Source organism: Pseudopipra pipra, chromosome 15 (genome assembly GCF_036250125.1).
Source record: "Pseudopipra pipra isolate bDixPip1 chromosome 15, bDixPip1.hap1, whole genome shotgun sequence".
In the NCBI taxonomy this organism is placed as follows: domain Eukaryota; kingdom Metazoa; phylum Chordata; class Aves; order Passeriformes; family Pipridae; genus Pseudopipra; species Pseudopipra pipra.
In genome coordinates this window covers 11,223,851-11,245,156 of record NC_087563.1, presented here as the reverse complement: position 1 = coordinate 11,245,156, position 21,306 = coordinate 11,223,851, and the positions used below count along the sequence as shown (strand labels likewise).

Genomic DNA, 21,306 nt, shown 5'->3' with positions numbered 1-21,306 from the left:
TTGCTGAGTTAATTTCTGAGCAGCTCATCCCCATCTCCCATTCCTGTGTCCCAATTCACTTGTGCGAGCGGCTGTGTAAAGCACCAACTGTTTACTCCCATGAATGGCTGCCCCAGAGCACGGCAGATACTCGACCGCCTCGCAAACCACGCTGCTCTAAAACATTAATTCTACAATTAGTTTCAAAAGGGAAACAGGAACTGCTAAAGTTTCAGATCGTTAGAGCTGCCAGAAGTATTTTTACAGGAAGGGTCTACTACGTTACTGTTGCGAAAATGTTTAACTCTCGGATTTGAAAAGCTACTCCTCTTAACAAAAATATCTTAATTTTTTTTTTTAATTATTTTTTTTTAAAGTTCAGGCTTTAAAACAGGGTGATTGTGTCGGGATTCCCTGTCACACCAGCATCGTCGTGATTTTGTCAAATGGGGATCACATTAATGAGAGATAAAGTGAAAGTTACAGTGCATAAACTTAGACCACAGCAGAGCTAAAAATAAGCCTGCAAATACACATTAGGGTTGCACAACAGAACACCAGCAGAGGAAATGCAAAATTATAGACTTTGTTTTTTTCTTTTTGTTTACTTTGTGTAGTTTTAAATTGGTGTTGTGTCATAAGCATTTGAAAATAGCTTTTCTACTCCTGAGCAACTTAAACATTTCCCCACAAAATTCATCTTCCATTTTGCAAGTAGTTATTCACCCAAGTAACCTTTCCACAAGAAGTCCCAGCGTGTAACAATCACTCGTGCACAAGCAGATTTCAAAATCAGGTCCCGAAAAATTAGTGTCAAAAATATAGGATTTCCTCACTTCCACGTAAACAAAAGCTGCATAAAAAGTTAAATTAAATGCAATTCGCTGCTTGCCAGCAAATAAAAATTCCTAAATTGGGCACATCGCAGTCAAGTGCGTCCAACGATTTGCCTAAACTTTTCAGCGACAGAGCACACTATTAAAAAAAAAATTAAAAAATTAAAGATAAAAGGAAGGAGAGTAATAGAAAAGTCAAGACTACAGTTCTCATATAATCCACTTTTTCCCCAATAAAGACAGCAGGATAAAGCAATAAAAGAGTTGATAAATAATTTGGAAAAATATAGAGCCAGATTTTGTCCTTAACCATTCCTGACTAAATCCAGATTTGTGCTGGTACAAGTGAGGGCAGAATCATCTTGTGGTGTCGGTTTGCCAGTCAAGCAATCCTGCTTTCGGAACTGGACGAAAAACAATCTTGAAGGAATGAGATCATGGTCATTATATTACTCAGTTATGTCATGGCCTTGATTTTAAAAGAGTAAGAGAAGGAGAGAAATCACCAACATGCATCTAAACCCACTTGCTTTCAAATTCCTCGGCTGCTTCACAAAACAAAGTATCTCCTTCACAGAAATAAAGGAGAAGGAAAAACTCATTAAAATTAGGGTCTTTTCCAAAACAGAACTAAAATGATTTGGAATGACATATATATGGCCGTACACACAGGGAGAAAATAAAACCCTGGCCCCACCGAATTCAATAGGCGCTTTGCAATTGACTTCAGATGGGCCAGAGTCTCACCCAGGGAGGATTAGGCTTGTATCCACTATATATCTACACAGAAAATACTGTGAATTACATTTATTTGGCTTCAAATCTTTAACCCTTAGCTACCTGAGGTTTTACCCCTTCCCCCAGCAAAATTTCAATTCATCCCAGTGAGGTTTATCCCAGACAAGCAGCGGAGTTCTGGTCCCGGGGAGAGGACAGGGAGTTTTTGCTCTGTCTCTCAATGCACAGTTCAGAAGCATCTAATTATTTTATCCAGTCTCTCTCTGCCTTTGATTCACAGCCTGCTTATCGACGTATTCACACGAATTAAATAAATTTATCTCTCCTAATATGTTCATTTTTAATGGTTTTCAAAGATTCACATGGAAACAGCTCTAGCGTAAATATCCCAGAACAAATGGCTGTATATTATACAGGAGGGAGCAGTTGGGCTGCCAGACTGGGAATGCACCAGGCCATCTGGCTCAGGCAGTCTCTCCAAAATCCTCAGCTTTGTTTTCACCCTCAGACTCCAAACAACACATTTTCCACTGTGATGAGTTTACATTTTCCCAAACACAGGTCCTGATCATGCATGCAAATTCCAAACTTCTCCATTCCTCTCTGTACAAGAAAATTAAAATCACCTGCGTTTCTGACATCTCACCAAAGGCACAAGAAAGCTGCTAAAATCTGGTGCAATGTAAACTTTCCCTGTCACAGGGGTTAGGTTTTGTTTTATGTTTGTGTGAAATTTCTCTGAGTCTGCTGAGGCTTCTCTGAACTTATTGATAACATTTTTTTTTCCCATGCATGTAGCTGCTAGAGAAGGGCCATGCCATGCACAGAATAGGAGCTGATCAAATATCTGCAGACATCAGAGAATGACAGAGAAGTCAACAGAAAAACTATTTGCATCCGGAGTTATAGTACTGAAAAAAAAGCAAAATATAAACAGAGTTTAAGATTTTTGACTCATGAGGACTCTCAGAAATAGACAATAGCAATCGAGCAAAACTTATGATTCTTAAGATGCCTGAGCCATATTAGCATCCGTTATATCTTATGGATGAGAACGGCTGAAGGAAAAATGGGTGGGGAAGAAGTATTTCAGATTTATTTCCTCCATCTTTCCTAATAGTGAAATATCTCAACTTTATGAAAATACAGCCAAAGAAATAGAAGGCACCTCTTCTCCATAAATATATTAAAATCCTTAGACTTGCCTAAAAAGTCCGGGTTTATTAGAGCAAACATATTTCACATTTTGCAGGCAATTTCAAAATGCATCATTGTTAGAGCCAGACCTACTGCGGGAGGAGCTGCTGCTTTACGGAAAGCAACAGCCATAAAGTTTGGGATCCTACAGGGTTTTGAACGCATTAGGAATGTGATCCTGACATAAAATGAGGTGCCAATATAACGGAAAAGAAAATTTAATTAAGCCAGTTTTGACAATGAATGTTGTTACCCAAACTGAAAAAAAGAACTTCCCCACCACATGAATGATTTGTGTGTAGTATTTACAATTTTTAAATGATGGGGACATGTTTTAAGACCACTGAAAGCCAAGTAATTCCTGTCTCACCCAGCGCTTCTCCGGGGCCACCACCAAAGGCCAAGCGCGTCATCCCAAATGCAACTCAAAATGATGCACTTTGAACCAATCCTGCCTGGGTTTCCCGTTTGGAAGTCCCACAGCCCACATTCCCAAGGAGCGCACGAGCAGCTGAAGCTCATGTTTTGGGGTAGAGCCTGCACAGTTCATCCTACAGCCCAGATCTGCCCTGGGATGCAGCTCACAACAAAACTCTTGGTTACTTCAGTAGCGCCACTCTCCAGCCCCGCTTCCCGTCCTGCTCCACAGCTGACAGAGAACACACACACGCGCACCAGGACGTGTGGATCCCTCTGTTCCACCCATGACAGGACTCCTGCTCCGAGTTTCTTAGCTGGGCACAGCCACACGAACAAATCCCTGACTTATACAGATCAAGAACACTTAGGAGAAGGAACATCTACTCTTTGTTACATACACAGCCCTCAGCACAGCCAAGCCCTGCCTACCTGCTGGTAGAATACATGCTGCTGATGGGACATTCACATTAAATCTCTGAGCAGCAATCCTATGTACAGAAATCTAGGTCTGATTTGCTTTTATCTTACTTAACTTACTAATCTGCAACCATACAAAACCTTGCAATTTGTAACTGTGAGACAAAGAGAATACATATAAATCTGATGTGTCCATATTTTTAAAAAAACATAATATAAAAAAAGCCACAGATACTTTCCTGTATGATCTGGGGAACCTAGCTCATTCAAGCTTTGCTTCTGTGGGATTTTTAATTTGCCACCAGAAACCTCAGAGTAGCTGTAATTTTAGTCTGGGAATTCACAATTATCGAGTGTGTGAATGTGTGTGTGTGAGGACTGAGAAGATACTTGCCAGCTGAAACGTGTACGCTTCTGCAACAGTTTCATTTAAAAGTAATCATTTCATTATCCAATTTGTTCTGAGCGTTGTGCATTAAAATACTACACCTTCAAGTAGACTGACAATATATATTTAACTTTCATTAAAAATTAAAGAATTTTCAGACAGTCTTTGCAATATTTAATTACAGTTTGATGATTTGAAAGTTACTTGAGAATCTTCTATATAATTCACTGTCATAAAATATAAATGATATATTCAACATTTGGGTGAGCTTCTGTCATGTGTTGTACTTCACTTCCTAATAAGCATTCAGTAACCGACGCGATCCCAACTCTGCAATAATTTCACTTTTAAAAAGAAAGAATTAAAACAGAAGAAGGAGAATTTAGCGTCCGGCCCCCAAAAAAATTCAGAGCGACACATGCCACAGTTTTGACATGACAATGCCCTATTTTTCATAAGCAATTATAGTCATGCCTAAAGAAATTGTATGCATGAAATTAATACGTAAGCAAACATGTTTGTGTCTAAAATAGCCTTTCGCTCCCTGTTTTCTAATCTAAGTTCAGAGAGCTTTTGTTCTCAAATGCCCACTTCTCAAACCCGCAGCACTTTCCCCAAAATCTGTAATTTGCACTAACTTTGTTTTTCTAAGACTTCCTGAAATCAGAGATTTTTTTTTTCCTTCTTCTTCATTGTGAGCGTGCTTTAAAGCTACACGGTAGGTTTTACAAATAAACTGTATCTCGGGGATTTTTTCCCCTTTCTCTCCAAAGACCCTCTGATGACTTGATAATAATGAGAGACCAAGAGGTCAAACAGTGCCTTAGGATGAACTCTTCATATGCAAGATGCCTTTGTTAGGAAAATTATTTTGTATCCATTGCTCTCCATGAGTCCAGGGCTCTGTTTTCAGCAGGATTACTGAGCAGAGACTTCTGCATTTCCGTAACGATAGGAAAGCTTTTTAAAGATAATATTTATTGATAGTCTCTCTCACACTGTCTACACTGAAATACACAAGCTCCAAAAGGACTAAAAAGAGTTCATCTATCAGGAAGATTTTGTTGCTTTTAACAAAAACTGACCAATTTATGCCTGAAAAACAAGGAATGACAGCAAACACTTTCCAGGGTTTTTTTATGAAGAAGGGTATGTTGCTGCTGTTTCAATTCCTGCAGGGAATGGGCTCTGTTTGGAAGTGTACAGTGTAACAGAGTTCAGATGCACAGTGGATTGTCTAGCAAAATTCATCCAAGTTCCTTTTTTCTTTTTTTTCTTTTTTTTTTTTTTTTGTTGAAAGACAGTCTTCAATAGCAGGAAGAGATGTTTTGGGACCATCAAAGAGAGTTTTGTAAAACAAACTCAGCCCTTAGAGCTTTATGTTTTTATGTTTTACTATAGAAAAGAAACCCAAATACAAGCCAAGAGTTTTGTGTCTACAGACAACATACAGGGATTGACTTTTCCTATCGGTACAAAAAAAAAACCTTAATGTTTTTCTTAAATAAAATTTAAGAATTTTCTTTAACAAGTAAAACAGATTACGAGGGGAAGAAACATATTTTAAGGATGAAAAGGTTTAAAAGCGATCCCAACTATTTGAAAGAAACGTATTCTGTGAGGAAAATATTCTGACAGGAGCAGAAGAAAAAGCCAGAGTAGCAATTAAAAAAAAATAAAAAAATAAAAAAAGAGAGAGAAAGAACCGATTTGTTCAGATAGTGCCTTTGTAACAATACTGGTTTTAAACAGAAAAGCGTTTTTTACAGGTATGCACGCACGTTATTACTCTGTTTGGGAGAATAAAGTGCAAGCGTAAAATGAGGATTAATTCCACTGACAATCCCTGCTGTCCTCCCGAGTCCGACAGCGAGCTCGCTGCTCCCCGCGCCGCGATTCGGGAACTATTCCGACATGCAAACGTGTCACGATACAATCGCTCCTCCTTTAACCCACGGACCCGGCGGCAGCGCAAAGAACGGACGGACCGACAGAGCCCCGCGCCGGGGCAGCGGCTTGTGGCGGCGGCGCTCGGGGGCTGGCGGAGGCCGGAGGTTAATTCTTATTAATTAAGCGGCAAATCCAGCCCCAGCCCTGGCTGGGATGGCTGGAGGGTCGCCTGTATTTTTCTCCCCCAGCCCGGCGGCAGGCAGGGGTCCCGCGGGGACCCTCCGCGCCGCCCCGCAGCCCCGACGCCGCAGAGAGGGGAGCGCGGCCGTGCCCGCGGGAGGCGGCGGCCCCTTCCCTTCCCTTCCCCGCCGGGGCAGAGCCGCTCCGCCGCGGGGGCGGGTTTCGGCTCCGCGGGCCGCCCCGCCGCGCTCCCGGGGGCCTCCCCGACGGCTGCCATCCCCCCCGGCACCCCCCTCCTCCGCGGGCGTTCCGCAGCACCCACCTGCTTGGTCATGGAGTCGATGAGTCGCACGTAGAAATCCTGCTCCGTCCTGATCCCTGAAACAAGGCAGAGGCGTGAGAAGCGGAGCAGCGCGCCTGGGCTCGCCCGAGGGCTCGGGCCCGCCGGGGTCGCCCGTGTCCCCGCAGCGCCCCGGCACCGAGTGTGGGGGTGCGCGGAGCGGAGGGGAGCCGGGGCAGCGGCTCCCCGGCCTCTGGTGGGTTCTGAAGCCGCAGAGGCGGCGGGGGGCGACTGGGCTGACACCGGGGGCTCCCAGCCCTTACCATTGCTGTAGAGCAGCTGCAGGCGGTAGTGGATCCCGTTGTTGGTCTTTTCACTGTTGGCTTCCTGATGTCAAAGAGAGCGCGGGAGGCCGGAGGGAAAAGGAAAAGAGTATCAATGAAGTTTCTCCATCATTCGCGCGCCGGGTGCCCCCGGGGCTGGACGGGGCAGCTTTCAGACCTCTCTTCTGCCCCGGGCATAGCGAGGGATCAGGGGACACCCCCTCCTCGTCCGCCCTCTGGGACAGGGGAAGAGTGAGGCGCCCGGGAGGCGGCGGTGGCTCCCGGGACGAGCCGACGCCGCGGCCCCGGGGGAGCGGAGCAGAGAGGAGGGCCCGGGAGAGGCCGCCGAGCCCCCGCGGGGCACAAGGCTACTCACCTTCTCCTTCTCCACGAAGCCCACGAAGGCAGTGCGTTCGATCTCCACGGGCTGCCCCTGCCGGTCGTACAGAGCCAGGACGAAGTGGAAAAAGTTGGACTTCCTCAGGTTGGAAGGCGGCTGTTTCTCGAAGTGAGCCCGGGCCAGACCCACTCCGCTGGGACCAGAAACATGCGAGTTAGCAGCAGCCCCAACGATGCGGCCTCACGCCCCCCGAGCCGACTCCCAGGCCCGTTCCTTCCCCCTCCGGGACCCGGCTGGGCCCCCCCCCGGGGCTTAGCATCTTCCCCTCCCTCGAGTAGCCCCAGAGCTTTTCCCTCCGGGCGCGGGGAAAGGCTCAAGCTCCGAACCCCGCGGAGCCCCGACCCCATCCCGCCCTGAAGCGATCCCGAGGCCCCAAGCAGCCCCCCCGGCCCCGGTACCCACCAGCCCTCCCCAGGGGCCGTGCCCGCCCGCAGCCGGCCCTGCATGGCGGCGGAGCCGCGCTCAGCGCCGCCGGCGCGTTGCCCCGCGGAGCAGCATCGGTCCTGCCACTTCTCAAACTCGGCTCGGAGCTGTCACCCCAGCGCCCATGTGCCTTATCTTGCAGCCTCAGTCCTGTGAGCCTTTCCTCCCGCGCCGGAGCGGTGGGTAAACACCGAGCCCAGGAGACAACTTGAAATATTTCAGGGTTGTCCCTGCAGAAACTTTCCCTTCCTTAGAGGGCTCCAAAGGGAGGGGTGCGGGGCGAGGTGGGAGACACAGGGAGATGTCAACATTAAACTGATGCCGGCTGATGCCGGCTCCAGGGCTCAGGCTGCGAATCCGGCATCAGGGTTTGGTTCGTGCCTTTTTTTTTTTTTTTCGCGAGGAAGAGGATGGGAAGAAAGAGAAATAAGAGAGAAAGCGAGGCTGGGTGCAGCTTCGCCAAAACCACCTCCTATTTGGAGTGACTTCTTTTTAAAAAATCTAAGATAAGTGACAGTGGTTTTATTAAGGGGATTCAAATTAAATTTCTCCTGGAGAAAGCTTTGCAAACTCCCTGCTTATCGGAGGAAAAGAAAAGGAGCTGCTGATTGTGACGAGGATAGGAAAGCAAGGTAGAGAAATATATTTTGGATACATCTGTGCACAACTCGCTGCTTATCGGAGGAGGAAAGTGTCATTTGGAGATCTCAAGACTAAATCAGCAGCAAACATAGTTTTGAAAACTCCTTCCTCCGAGCGAACACAAGGGGCCAGAGAGATTAAACCCACCTATCCGTACCTAGCGAAACTCGCTGCTTCCTTTATTATTGTTATCATTATTTAATAAAAAGTCATTCCTACGGGACAATAGGGATAAATATTTAACTGGCGACATCTATGCGAAACTCACTGCTGGTAGCAGAGCTGCAGGGCAGGGTTTTTGTTGGCGCGGGGGGGGGAAGGCGCTGCCCGCGGGGAGCAGTGCTGCGGGCGGGGAGCGCCCCGGGGCGCGGAGCGGGGCGCGGAGCGGAGCGGGCGCGGAGCCTGCCTACCTCTGAGCGGCCGTGCTGGCGTCCAGGACGCCGGCTCCCTGCATCCACGTCCGCACCGCGTTCATCCCCGCGCCGAGGGGCTCTTCCTTCATGCTGCTCCCACTCCGCTGGATGCTTTCCTGAATCCCAAACATGAATCAGAAACAACAGCGCAAATCTTCCTTCTTTACTCGAAATTTTAAAAAGTGATAAAATCGCCAGGCGGACTGTTATATGTGGGTTTTTTTGATTTCTCTCCTTTTTCTCTCTCTGCAGCTGATCTCTGGAATCAAAGCAAGTCGGAGAAAGCAATCACAGGCACGGACATTAAAAAAAAAAAAAAAATCCAGAGGCAATCAGAGCCCGGTTTTGTTACTGCTGTTTGCTGCGTGTGCAGTTTGTTTGGGTGCTTGGAGGGGCTGGCGGGGTGCTGGGGGCTGATTGCAGCGCTCACAAGCCGGAGGAGTACTTGAAGTCCCTTTTGTATGAAGACACCCCTCGGATGGCAGCAGGAAAAAAAAAAATCTCAGATGGCAGTTTAAGAAACAATAGGACGAACGGGAGCTGCGGCAGGCTCTGCTACATCAAGTGTCATTTTCCAGTGACAAGAGAGGCAAGTCCCCCCCCCTTCTCCCCTCTCTCTTTTCTTTCTTTCTTTTCTCCCTCTTTCTTCTCTCCTCTCCCAGCCGAAGCGCTCTCCGCTCCTCTCCTCTCTCCTCCCTCCTCCAGCCGCGCAGGAAGCGAGTTGCCGGAGCCGGGCGCACGCCGGGAAAGGGAGCGAGAGGGGCGCACCCGCGGCGGCGGCGGCGCGGACGGACGGCCGGAGGGAGACCCTGGGGCTCCCCGTGCCCCCTCCCTCTCCCGCAGCGCCGGGCGGACTCGCCGTCTCTCCCTATGGGAGCCACTTTGACTGTCCCCGCCGCCGAACACGAGCCCCGCAGCCCCGGCGGGCGGGGGGCGGTGCCGCTGCGGACACGCCCCCTCATTTGCATCGCGTCACCGCCCCGCCCCCGCCGCGCCGCCGCCAATGGGCGCCCGCGAGTAGCCGCGGCGGGGGCGGGGGCCGCGCCCCCTCATTAGCATAGCCCCGCCCGCCCGGCCCGGCCGACCCGCGGGGAAGTTGCCCCGGACCCCCCCGGGGCGGGGGGACCGACACGGGCAGGGCCGCGCCTTTGTTCGGCGGCGGTGGGGCTCGGGGATCACCGCGGGGGACACGGAGGGGCTCGTTCCCCGAGCGCCCGGGGCCGGCCCTCGCCGTGCGGGCTCCGCACTCCTCGCCCCCGCACAGCCCGCACCGCCGGCAGAGCCCGAACGCGGCACCGCGAAGTGCGAAGGTGGTCGAGCTATCCCCGCTCCCCTGGGGATCCCCTGCCAGCGCCAGGCTGCCGACCCCGACTGCCCGAAGCTGGGGATGCCCTGTGCCCGCCGGCCCCTGCCCCGCCGGCCGTGCCCGCTCTACCCGAGCCCGGGGAGGAGAGGCCGCCCCTCGCAGCGGGGTTATCCCTACTGGAAACACGCGTGGGGGGAAACTTCCCCGCCGCAAATCCCCGCTGGACCCTCGCCGCTCGCCCTAGCTCCTGCTCCTCTCCCGGGAACGCTGCGCTGCTCTGCGGCACAAGCACTCGATTTCCGAACAGGACTGTTGGCAGAGAAAGTTCCTTCTTTTTGGTTGGTTTTTTTTTTTTTTTTCCTAGGAAGTCCGATTTTTGTTTTCCTAGGGAAAATAATAATAGTAGTAAAACCAATTCCTACCCTCGCTAGGGAAGAGCCGGGCTGGCTGCGCGGCGGCGGAGCGGGCGCGGTCCCGCACTTCTCCGCAGGCTCCCCGACCTGCCGCCCGCCTCTCTACCCGCATCACCCTCCAACCTTTCCCCGCGCAACTCGTTCCCGTGAGCCCGGGATCTGGCCTCTGTCACGGGCTCTTGCCGCCGATGGGAGCTCTCTGTGCCGGCTGAATGGGTTATGCCTCCCCAAACACTGCCGTGCCCATCTTTGCACGTATAATGAAACAAAACTCCGTGCATCCCGGCAAGCCGGGCGACTCGCTCTCTCCAGGGCGATGTCACACCGCAGAGGCTTGAGGGGGATCCCCCGACCCGTTGTGTGGAGGGTAATCTCTGAAGTGTCTGCGTTATCTCTGAATTGCTCCCGTGTCCATCTATCCCCCCACTCCGTGCTCCGAGGTGCGGGAGATGCTGCCCCGGGAGCGGCGGGCGGCTCCCGCCCGCCCCTTCAAGGGGCTGCAGAGCTCCGTGAAGGGAGCGGGCTGCCCGAAGCCCAACTAAGGGCCCGGAGAACAGCCAGCCTCAGTGCGACACGCTCTGAGCACCGCTATACAGCTCCAGAGGCAACCTAAGGCAGCCCGATAACTGTATAGGACCCTGTCCCAGCCACCTGTACATCACCTGGTGTGACACAGCCGCCTGAGCCCACAGCTAAGCCTCGGGCAGAGAGCTCTCCCTCCAAATCAGGCACAGAGCCCGTTGCCAGCACCTCGCTGTCACTGAGAAACTGCGCCCGATCTTTGGCTTTAGGAGAGTCCACACACGAAACATCCCCATCCCATCACAGTTTCTGTGATCCCACACAGAAACTGTCACAGATAGCAAGTTTTCACATTCCCCGAAGATGATATTTGAATCTTCTCATAATGCTACTGTGTCATATCGCAGGGATATGTGGAAGAACACGGACATACTGCCACACATGAATATTTACACCATAGGTATTGCATAGGAGCAGTTTGGCTCCTGCAGTGCTCCGGCTTATTGGTCTTCCTCCGGCTGCTGCTGTATCAGTTGTATCATATCCAGCCTAAATGCCTCCATGGTGAGATACATTTTGCAATTAAAAGCTATTTGCACCTGCACTGATTACTCCTTTCCCAGGGCAGGGATCTGCCCAGGGAGGAATAATGCATTTGAATCAATATACCGAGCAGTTGGCAGATTTTGCCCTTCAAATCTGTTCAGGGGATCAGGGGACCGTTTCCATGCGTTTTCCTGGATGCTAAAAGGAACAGCATCCCAGCAGCAGTGTGAGGGCACCTCCACCGGGCAGGGACAGCCAGCCACGACATCAAGAGTGACAAGTTCTCCACTGCTTTCCTCCTTATAGAAGATTTGTGCCTCTGTGTCCAACAAACAGAAAGGTCTGGGAGTCTCCTGCTGAAGGCTGGGGGAGATATCCCACCTGAGGCTTACGGATGTTCTCAAAGCCAGCAACTAATTGCTACCGGGACGAAAGAGTTAAACACTGGCTCGACCCCCGCTGGAGGAGTGTGAAAGAAAAGCAGAGGGAAACAGGGAGGGGGTGAGAAAGTCAGGACTTTGGGGGTAAAAAAAAAAGGGGGGGAGAGAGAAAATGAACAAACTAAAATAAAGTAAAATTTAAAAAAAGAGCTGTCACCAGGAAAGGAGACTTCTGTGCTCTATCCACCCTGCAGATGCCAACCCTGCGTATTGAGGCTTTGATTTTTAAAGAATTCCCAGTTGCTTTTAGCACTCACTTTCTCCCCCCTGCCTGAGTCTGCTCTCTGGACCACCACGGTCTGACTGTAGCAGCACTCAGACCACTGTCAGGCTGGTTGTGAGGCCAGAGCATATTCATGTGGAAAGCTGGGTCTGTCCTTTCCTCAGCACGGCAAATGGAGCTGGAGGACACTCCTCAGCCCGCCACGGGGGAGTCCTCAGTGGACTGGCTGAGACTCGGCATTTAACTGTTTTGCTGCAAAAGGAAACTTGGGCACGTTGCAGCGAGGTTTCCCTGCAAGCCTGAGTTAAATGCTCTCAACGTTCAAGGCAGAATAAAACACACACACAGACTTGCAGGCTGTGATTTTCTCCCAGGGGTGAGCAAACGCTCCGCTCCCAAAGTGAGCGAGAACCGCGCGGTTGAGCCGTGGATTTTGCCCAGCAACACAAAGCCATGAGCTGTGATTTTGCAGTACAGGCAAGAGCTGTTTACAGACAGGACCTGGACATAGTCACAGTTTCCCTGGTCATCACAGATAGCAGGGATGGGGCAACGCTGAGATCCAAATGCCAGTGAAAGGGAACAGAGGAGGTAAAGGCTTGTCCTATGCAGAAGAAAACAGGGCTCCTGGGGAACAACTGGCTTTGAGGCCTTTGAAGAAGGGGGCCATGGAAGGAGGCCTCACTCCAGAGGACAAACGCAAACTCTACGAAGCTGGAGACAGAAAGCCCAGAGCACAGGAGTCTCTCTTGCATAGGGAAAGGCCTCTTCCCTGCCCTGAAGCCGTTTCCAAGTGAGCCCAAGGCCCCTCTCGCCTCTGACCTGGAGTTTATCCAGGACAACTCCCTTCTCCTGCCTCCAGTCCCTGAGCTCCCAGCACCAAGGGGACAGTCAGGCCTCACTTCCCTCTGCCCAGACTCCAAAGGAGGGAAGAAGTAGTTGGAAGTGGGAATTTCTGAGAGAAAAGCCTTCTGCTCCCTCCTCCCTGACCTTTGCAGCTGGATGAGGTTCTCCCAAAGGGATCACGCTCCTTCCTGCCCTTCCTGGGAGAAGGCAGATGAACAACAGACTCATGCCGATGGGGGGAAAGGGAAAAGCAGCCTCTCTTCTCAAGGTGGGACCAAAAGCAGAGCACTGGGGTCCTGAGCACATACCTGCACTTTTCTGAGGGTTTGGAAACAGTTCACTTTTAGCCTCCCCAGCAAAAATGCTTTCCATATCTATTTTCCTTATGGTCAACAGGCTCCTGTTTTGATACAAAGACTTCCCATGCACAGATAAACCCAATATCTGTCCTGGGAGGTGATGATGGCACTGTTTAGGTACTTGGGGTGTTTTATTCCTCCTACCTGGCTTGCTCCTGGGGAGAAGGACAAGACTAGAAAAAGGCTCAGAGGACTGGGATATGATGCTCTGCCTGTCCTGTTCAGGAGGAAGGAGACTGGATGCCTTTGTCATGTGGTGGTGACAGCACCCCACTTTTACCCCAACTGCCATGAAGAAGCAGTAGAGGGCAACCTGGATGGAAAGTTTCATCAAGGAGCTTTCCTCCTCTTGCCTTCTTTGAGGGACTAGGGATTCCCAGGTTGCCCCCAGGCTAAGATGGGGCGTTGGGGCTCTTCCTCCAGGTCGGGGTTAACTCCTGCGGGTCGGAAACAGCGGGGTGCTGAGGGGACCATTTGCCCACCGACCTTCAAGAGCCGGCGGAGAAGGGGGGACCCACCTCTGGGAGGCTGGGGGTGGAGGGGTGCAGGACCCTGGGGCAGGGCGGGCAGGGGGGTTGTCAGACAGCAGCAAGAGCCCGACAGAGTGAATCCCCTCCCAGGAACTCGTCAGAAGGAAGGCGGGAGGATTACGATGCCCCCAAGCTCAACCCCCCCCATTACTACCCGGGGCAGCAGCCCCCATGGCAACTCCCCGGGAGCGGGGGGAGGATTCGAGCAGAGCTGCGAAGTCACGTCGGGGCGAGCCCTGCGCGGGGCTGCAGGAGCGGGGCAGGGGAGGGAAGCCCAGCTCGGGTCCCGCTCCGCGGAGGGTCGGGGGGTCCCCGCGGTGCCCCCGAGCCCGGACCCCCGGGGGCGGTGCCGGCGCCGCGCCGCGTGCCCACGGCTCCTCCTGGCGGCCAAGCGGGGAATTGCGCCCGGCGGCGCCGCGGGCACGGGGCATCCCGGGGGGACCGTCCTGGGGCCCAGCTGATGGGAAAAGGGAACACTGCCCCTACCAGGGGGGAGCGCCCTCCGCTTTCACCAGTTAAGTGCAGATGAAATCTGTTTCCTTAGTACTGTGGGCCTGTCGGAGTGGATGCTCCGAGGGCTGGAGCACCTCTCCTGTGAGGACAGGCTGGGAAAGTTGGGGTTGTTCAGGTTCAGTACTTAAAGGGGGCTTGAAAAAAAAAAAAAAAGAAAGAAAGAATGACTTTTTACACAGGTAGATAGTGATAGGACAAGGGGGAACGGTTTTAAACTAAAAGAGGGGGGATTAGATTAGATGACAGGAGGAAATTCTTTACTCAGAGGTGGGTGAGACACTGGAACAGGTTACCTAGAGAAGCTGTGGATGCCCAATCCCTGGAAGTGTTCTAGGCCAGGCTGGATGGGGGCCCTGGGCAACCTGATCTAGTGGATGGCATCCTGCCCATGGCAGGGGGATTGAAACGAGATGATCTTCAAGGTTGCTTCCAACCCAAACCATTCTGTGATTCTATGATATGCTGGTGGAAATGGTGCTATGTTATAGACAACTGCAGATTTTTGATCCCTGCAGTACTCACACAAGCTTGCAATACCAGTTTATGCTGGCAGGCACTGGACAAATCATGTTTCTTTTATCACACAGAACCTTGCTACAATTTTTACATTGTCAGTTCAGCAAAGCATGTAAACATATAATCAACTGCTATTGGCTTCAGGGAGATGTAAGAGATGTCTGCAATTGAAGAGCGAAGGGAGAAACCCAGAGGTGTGCACTCCCTCCCTCTGAGAGGGTGAGTTTAAGCATATTACATGGAATGGATTTAAATATCCACTAAAGTTGTCACACACTTTGCTGAATGAAGACTGAATATTATCAGTTCTTTTTGTGCTGACCATTTTGAAACCTATTTTCTCTGTCATTCATGTCAACATCAGAAGGTCTTACAATTTCAGCAGAAGCAGAACTAAGTTCATCTGGCTCAGAAATTTGTCTGGAGCCACAGGCATACCTTTGACCAGTGAGATTTTACCAGAACACAGCATAGAAATGCTTTGGTGGCAATGAAGTTTAAGATACCAAGACAGACTCACGTTTATATGTACTTTCCAGAGCTTTGGACAACTTGAACTTCAAGTCCCAGCTTTCTGTGATCCAGATCAGGGGATTTTTCTTTGTTTTCATCTTTGTGTAGGATCTGTGTGACTCGAGGCAGACCAAAGACATCCACCTGCTCTTCTCATGTCCCTTCTCAGGACTTTTTGTCAAAAATATTCAACCTGTGTGAAAAAGTAAGAAAAGTTCTGGTAAAAAGATACCTGGACAGTGCTGGTTACATGGGAAGGAAGGGAATTCATTAGGAATTCTGTGTTATTTTGTGTTAGTTATAAAGTTTGTACCTGTTTCAAAGTCTGTATTTTAGCAGAGCTAAAGTGTGCTTAAACACTCTTACACGTGAAAATTTCTTGGAAGTTGCCGTTCACTAACTAGCACTTGTGGGGGAAGTGAGACATCATAGTCCTTAGTGAAGCTCAGCTCATGCTGAAGCGCACAGGAAAGGGGCAGCCTGTCTGAGCAGGCATCTGTGTGCACGTGTGTTTGTTCCATATGCACACACATTCATTATGGATGACATACAAATGCTGCTCATGCTTCCTGAGCAGACTGTTATGGTAAGGCTCACATCCCACTGATCTCACTGCAGGGCTTAGGAAGCGTTCAGAAGCCTCCAAAAATGCGTTACAAACGATGTATGGAGAAATAACTTCCTCCAGCACTGAAACAGAGTCATTGTCATGGTGTGATGAAGGAACTGTTAAACAGACACGGCAGCAGCACTGGAGCTGGAGTCTAGCCAGGATATTTCAAGCAACTTGTAAAAAGTTCACTGATTCTTTAATGGCTCCACCTGGTCAGAGCAGGATCTCTGGCTTATGTGCCTTCCAGAAGATATGCTGCAAGAAAAGTGTGTCTTAGATGATATGAATCAAAGCGGTTCCTCTAACATCATGTTGGTCTGGAATAGCTGTTGACCTGATGCAGTGTTAATGGGAACATTTATTTGTTTCTTTATCACTACAAAGATGTCATATATACTCACCCTGCTGCTGCCACTGTTCCCAAAGGGCTGTCAGCACCAGACTCATTATAACATGACTGCCAGAGGTAATTTTTTTCCCCCCTCACAAATTTCTTCAAATGATTCTGTAAAGAGAGAAAGAACTCAGGTACAAAAATTGTTGGTAAAAGAACAATACAGTGTGATGTGGGCCAGAGAAGGTCCCCTAAATGTCTGCCAGTTTCTGCTTCTATTGCGTATGGACAGAAACAGAAACACAGCCCAGACCCATTTTGGCATGGGGTGTGTGTGCTGTGGCTGGCATGCTGAGGATGGGATTTGCCACTGGAACTCTCCAACCCTCTCTCTATTCAAGGACCAAATGGGTGACATTTGTGTGGCATCATGAGACCATGCAAGGCAGCTGCATGGAGGGGCTGCATTCATCTCATGAACCCCACTGTTGTATTTCTTCGTATTTCTTGTGTGAGAGCACAAAGATTTTAACACAGTGTTTTGGTAACACAGTCATTAGTAAATAAAAATTAGGCAGAAACCCACTGCCTTTACCTGTGGAAAAAAAATAATCCCATCACATTTCATTTGTGTCATGCAATGACTTGACAGTTTAAGGAAATTGCTAATGGGACCTTTTACTGCGGGGTCACGAGTTCAAACCTGGCTCTGTCGGTAATGACCAAGAGTATCTGATGAATGTTTGATGACGTGAGATTAAAATATGGGTCTCAATCCATTTATCAGTAGAAAAACCCTTCAACAACTCGAGCCCCTTAAAGCTAATCCCGATAGAAAAGCCAGCAAGGCTGGAGCGTGAACAAGCCCTCCAGAGCCCCCCGGTAGATCAAGGTCAGGATGGGGGCATGCAGATGGAAAAGCTTACAGCAGTGAGGGCTGGGCAGCACCTTTCGGTGCATAAACAAATCTACTGGTTAATGCACTAAAATACTCCCACAACAGCACGGAACGACAGAGCCAGATCCGGTATTGTTCTCACAGGGACAATGATCCTGGAGTAGGGGGGAAGACGCAAGCATTAGGAAACCCAGGATCAAGGACTGATTGATACTAGTGCCAAAACTCGGGAATTCACAATTTTCCAAGCTGAAAAGTTATGTTTGAATTTCTCGATACTATAAAACTACCATAAAGTTGGAAGTCAAGTATCAAAGTGAGGGGCAAGGAGTTGGTAAATGTCCCTTTAAAATGCCCTAATTTTTTTTTTGTTCTGTTTTTCTGAGATCAACAGAAAAAGAAGTTATTGCCAGATTCAGTACTTCCCAAGTTGTCCCTTGCTCACAAAAAGTGTAAAGCATCACTGGCAGAATTTGGCAGCCACTGACAGGCAAAGACCGAGGGCTGATGGCTGAGCAAGAAACAGCCCAACCTGCCTCGAACAGGGCCCGGGTGCACAGGCTGGATGTGTCTCTACACACGTGTGTGAGGTCCAGCCCGGCAGCACTTCCAGAACCTGCTCTGCATCCTCCTGAAGTCCCTCCATGCCTTCCTTCAGAATTCAGCCCAGAGACCCAGGAAAAGCAGGGGACCAAGAAAGCTGGAGGGTGTCTGCCACGGCACCACCCAGGACCCCATGCTGCCTGCTTCCAAAATAAAGTGACGGGAAAGATTTCCATCCCTTTTAAACTCACCAAGTGCTTGCAGAGCATTTCTCAGCCGTTTAGAGGGAAATTAAAAAAGCGTGAGGGCCATCTGGTGGGAGCAGGGAGGGGGTTCCACTCTACCTCATTGTTCTCCACAGTTTTGCTACGGGCTAAATCCAGCTGCAGAGACCACTGGCCGGATGCTGAGAAATGGGGGAATGTTGGAGGGGTTGTGCTGGCATCATTTACCTCAGTAACACGCCTGGCACCTCAAAAGTTCCTTTTTTTAAGGTAATTACATCCATGCTGACTATGTCACCGCCAAAACATAACAAACTTCTGGCAAGTGTAACCAATGGAGGCATCATTGGGGCCAGGGAGGGGTGTGCAGGTACCTGCAAAAACAAGAGAGCACTGAGTGCAGCACAAACACCTCCCAGGGATGGGGAGTCTGGGGCCGCAGGCAGGGAAAGGCTCCTCCACACCATTTACGGGGTCAGAGCAGGAGTTTCTGCCCAGTAAAACTCAGTACTGACTCACCAAAATCAGCAGCATTTACCTGACCACTGGAAATGCTGAGGGGCTGGGACTCAGCCCACCTCTACCCCCATTCCAGCAGGTGTGGTGTGGACTCAGTGGGAGTGCTGGAGCTACAGAATCCTGTGGGGTCTGTTTCCCTTTGTCAGAGAACATGCTGACTGGGGGTTGTTGAGTTCTGCAAGGTGCACTCACACAAATCCCATCCAACCAGCCACAGCTTCAGAACAAATAAGAACCCAGATTTAAAAAGGTTCTCGTGACTCTCCAACTACATCACTTTAATTCATCAATCTCCAAGGCTTTGTAGTTGTAACTATAGAAAATAATAGTCTAACTTTAGTATTTTCACCCAGCTATATAACATTTTCTGCATAAGACACTTCTTGTGCATCTTTACACATTCTGGGATTTGATCCATATTGATCTGCATGTGCTTGTTCCAGGATCTTTTAAGGCTGCAGAAATTACAATTTCCACACTAGTTACAAAATAATTACCCATAATAATTTAATAATGAGCTTTCTCTTTAAATTATTAACATAGGTACCCAAGAAAATTGTCAATTTTAACAAGTTTAAATTCAAATGATAAATGCCAAATCTGTGTTAAATGAGACCAGCAAATTAGCAATTAAAATATTTATGTAAGAAGGCAAAAGATATTGTATTCAAGGAGCTGCAGAGCAGCCTCCCATCAGAGCATGTGACAGTGGCCTGTGTTTGCACATCTGAGCTAAAAAACCCTCTGCAAAGGAGAGAGAGAAAAATATCTGACCCCATAATTGAAGCTGGACAGTGTTGAGTGGCATCCAGTGGGATTTCTCCAGAATCCAAGCAATTCTCAAAATACCCTTGGGTTATATTGAGCAGAAATCCTGATCCAAATGAAATTATTTCTATGATACAAATTGTTATCTGTGGGAAGCTCCAAATGAAGGAATTGCCTTCATGGCCCCTCAGAGCTTTGTCGCTGAGAGCAGAGTCAACTATGCTGTGCTTTTTAAAACAGGGGAAAAAAACGTCTTTCAAGCTGAAAGAAAAATACCAGTGTCAGAGCAGAGTTCTGATTCCCTGCAAACGTAAATCCCATTTTTCCAGCAAACTCAGCGGCGCATCAGCACCACAGAACGCAGCTCCACTCGTGACTTCGGCGGTGAATTCAAACCTGGATTTTTTTTTAATTATTATTGGTACTTTTTTCCCCTGTAAAACTCCCGGGCACTATTTAAACTGCCGAACGCGCTGGCAGGAGCTGCCGGTGCCGCCGCCGGTCCCGCACTGCCCCGCCGTGGCGGCCGCCGGCACCGGCCCCGCCGCTCCCCGCCCTCCACCCACCTCTTCCTCTCCGCTCCAGCCTCTGCATCCCGGTCACCTCTGTCACCGAAGAGAAGAACAAACCCTCTGGAAAGCGAACCCGGGCTCCTGGGAAGCCGAGAGTCCCACTGCACAGAGGATAACTTCATCCCGATGTTCACACAAACATCTTCAGGACCGGTGTAAGGGTTGGATCCCCGGGAGCACTCTGGGTTTCTGCCCGGAGGAAAGTTTAATCCCACAGTCTGATAGAGAACAACATCAGAGGAGCGTGAAACCACCACAGCCATTGGTGCTTGGTCCCCTCCAAAGCACAGCACAGATGGATACAGAGCACACTTGTGTCCAAAACCAGAGGGAACAATTCCAGACCCATCAGTGTACAGGCAGAGCCAGCTAAAAAATCTGTAAGACTTATATTTTCTGTTGAGAACAAGACTGAGGAGATTGTGGGGGTTTGAGCAATTTTAGTCTAGTGGAGGGTGTGCCTGCCCATGGCAGGGGGTTGGACTACCTGGTCTTTAAGGTCTCTCCCAACACAAATCATTCCATGATTCTGCACTTACAGCAGCTGACCAGCAGCAGCACATCATCCCAGACCAAACACCTGTCTCCAGGGTCCTGCCTAAAAAAAAAAAAAAAAAAAAAAAGGGGACCTGGAAAACACCAGAGTTGTCTTAAATGCAACTGTAACTGGTGAGAAATAGCCGAAGGGGCCCAATTTTAGTGGAAATGCCTCCAACAGCTTCAGTGAACCCTCACTGCTGTGTGTTACAGCTGGACATAGGGACAGGCACAGACCAGAGCCCCCCAGCTGCACCCATGGAGCTCAAAAAGGAGCTGCCATACTCACATCTTCTGCAGTGCTTAAAAATCAGTATTTAAGAACATCAAAGCATAAAGAATTCTAGTAATATCTAACAGTTGAGTTTGAGGTTCTCCCATGGACTGTTTCCTACCACCTATGCCAATGGAGATCATTACCAGCCTTTTTTCCAGCAAGATGACCAGATCAGCTGTACCCCAAACTCAGCTACATGCACGCAAAGATTTTTATCTTGAAAACAAGATGTATTTTAGCAGGTTACAATTTTTTATTTTTCTTTACTTATCAACACACACTTTCTAACACGGAGGGCCTTTGAGAAATTAATTTCCATCTGAAAACAAACAAGGGCTGAAACAGTTTACAAAGGAACCCATCTTTCAAGGACATTTCCTTTTAAATTGCACAATGTGGCTCTTAGCAAGGAAAATAAATAAAACTTAATCCCTCTGCATTCCAGCTGGCATTTTTTCCCCAAGCTAAAAGCGAACAATCAATTTAAAGAAAACTCAGACTATGGTCAATTAAGGAACTCTATATCATTTCATTTATAAATACCAGATATCTATTCAATTGATTATTTTGATCCAATTAAGCTGGTTTTACATTTTAAATTCTTAAGAATTAAATCATTTATCCATGTCACAGTCCTAGGCCTTTCACATCTGTTGCTGCAAAATTCTGCAGACCGTCTGCTCTTTGGCCGTGGTATAAGTCGAGAGTGTTTCAGCTACCAGATTTATTTAAGGATGTGGATTGTAAGCCTCCAGGAAATGGCAACCA

The 21,306-nt window shown here is 49.3% G+C and overlaps 1 protein-coding gene across 8 annotated transcripts in view; it reads right to left on the bottom strand.

Annotated features, from left to right (window-relative positions):
- The window catches only part of EBF1 (EBF transcription factor 1), a 274,047-nt gene extending 264,603 nt beyond the window's left edge, over positions 1–9,444 (bottom strand). For 3 of the 8 annotated variants that reach the window (XM_064671917.1, XM_064671918.1, XM_064671920.1), the window contains exons 1-4: positions 8,524–9,441; positions 7,025–7,181; positions 6,649–6,712; positions 6,368–6,423 (exon numbers count right to left, since the gene is read on the bottom strand). In XM_064671917.1, coding sequence (XP_064527987.1) covers positions 6,368–6,423; positions 6,649–6,712; positions 7,025–7,181; positions 8,524–8,657 — 411 coding nt within the window. In that variant the 5' untranslated portion in view covers positions 8,658–9,441. Of the gene's footprint in view, positions 1–6,367; positions 6,424–6,648; positions 6,713–7,024; positions 7,182–8,523 lie in introns of all 8 variants that reach the window. The other 5 variants (XM_064671914.1, XM_064671916.1, XM_064671912.1 and 2 more) reach the window with 3 other exon arrangements.
- Positions 9,445–21,306: the final 11,862 nt, after the last annotated feature.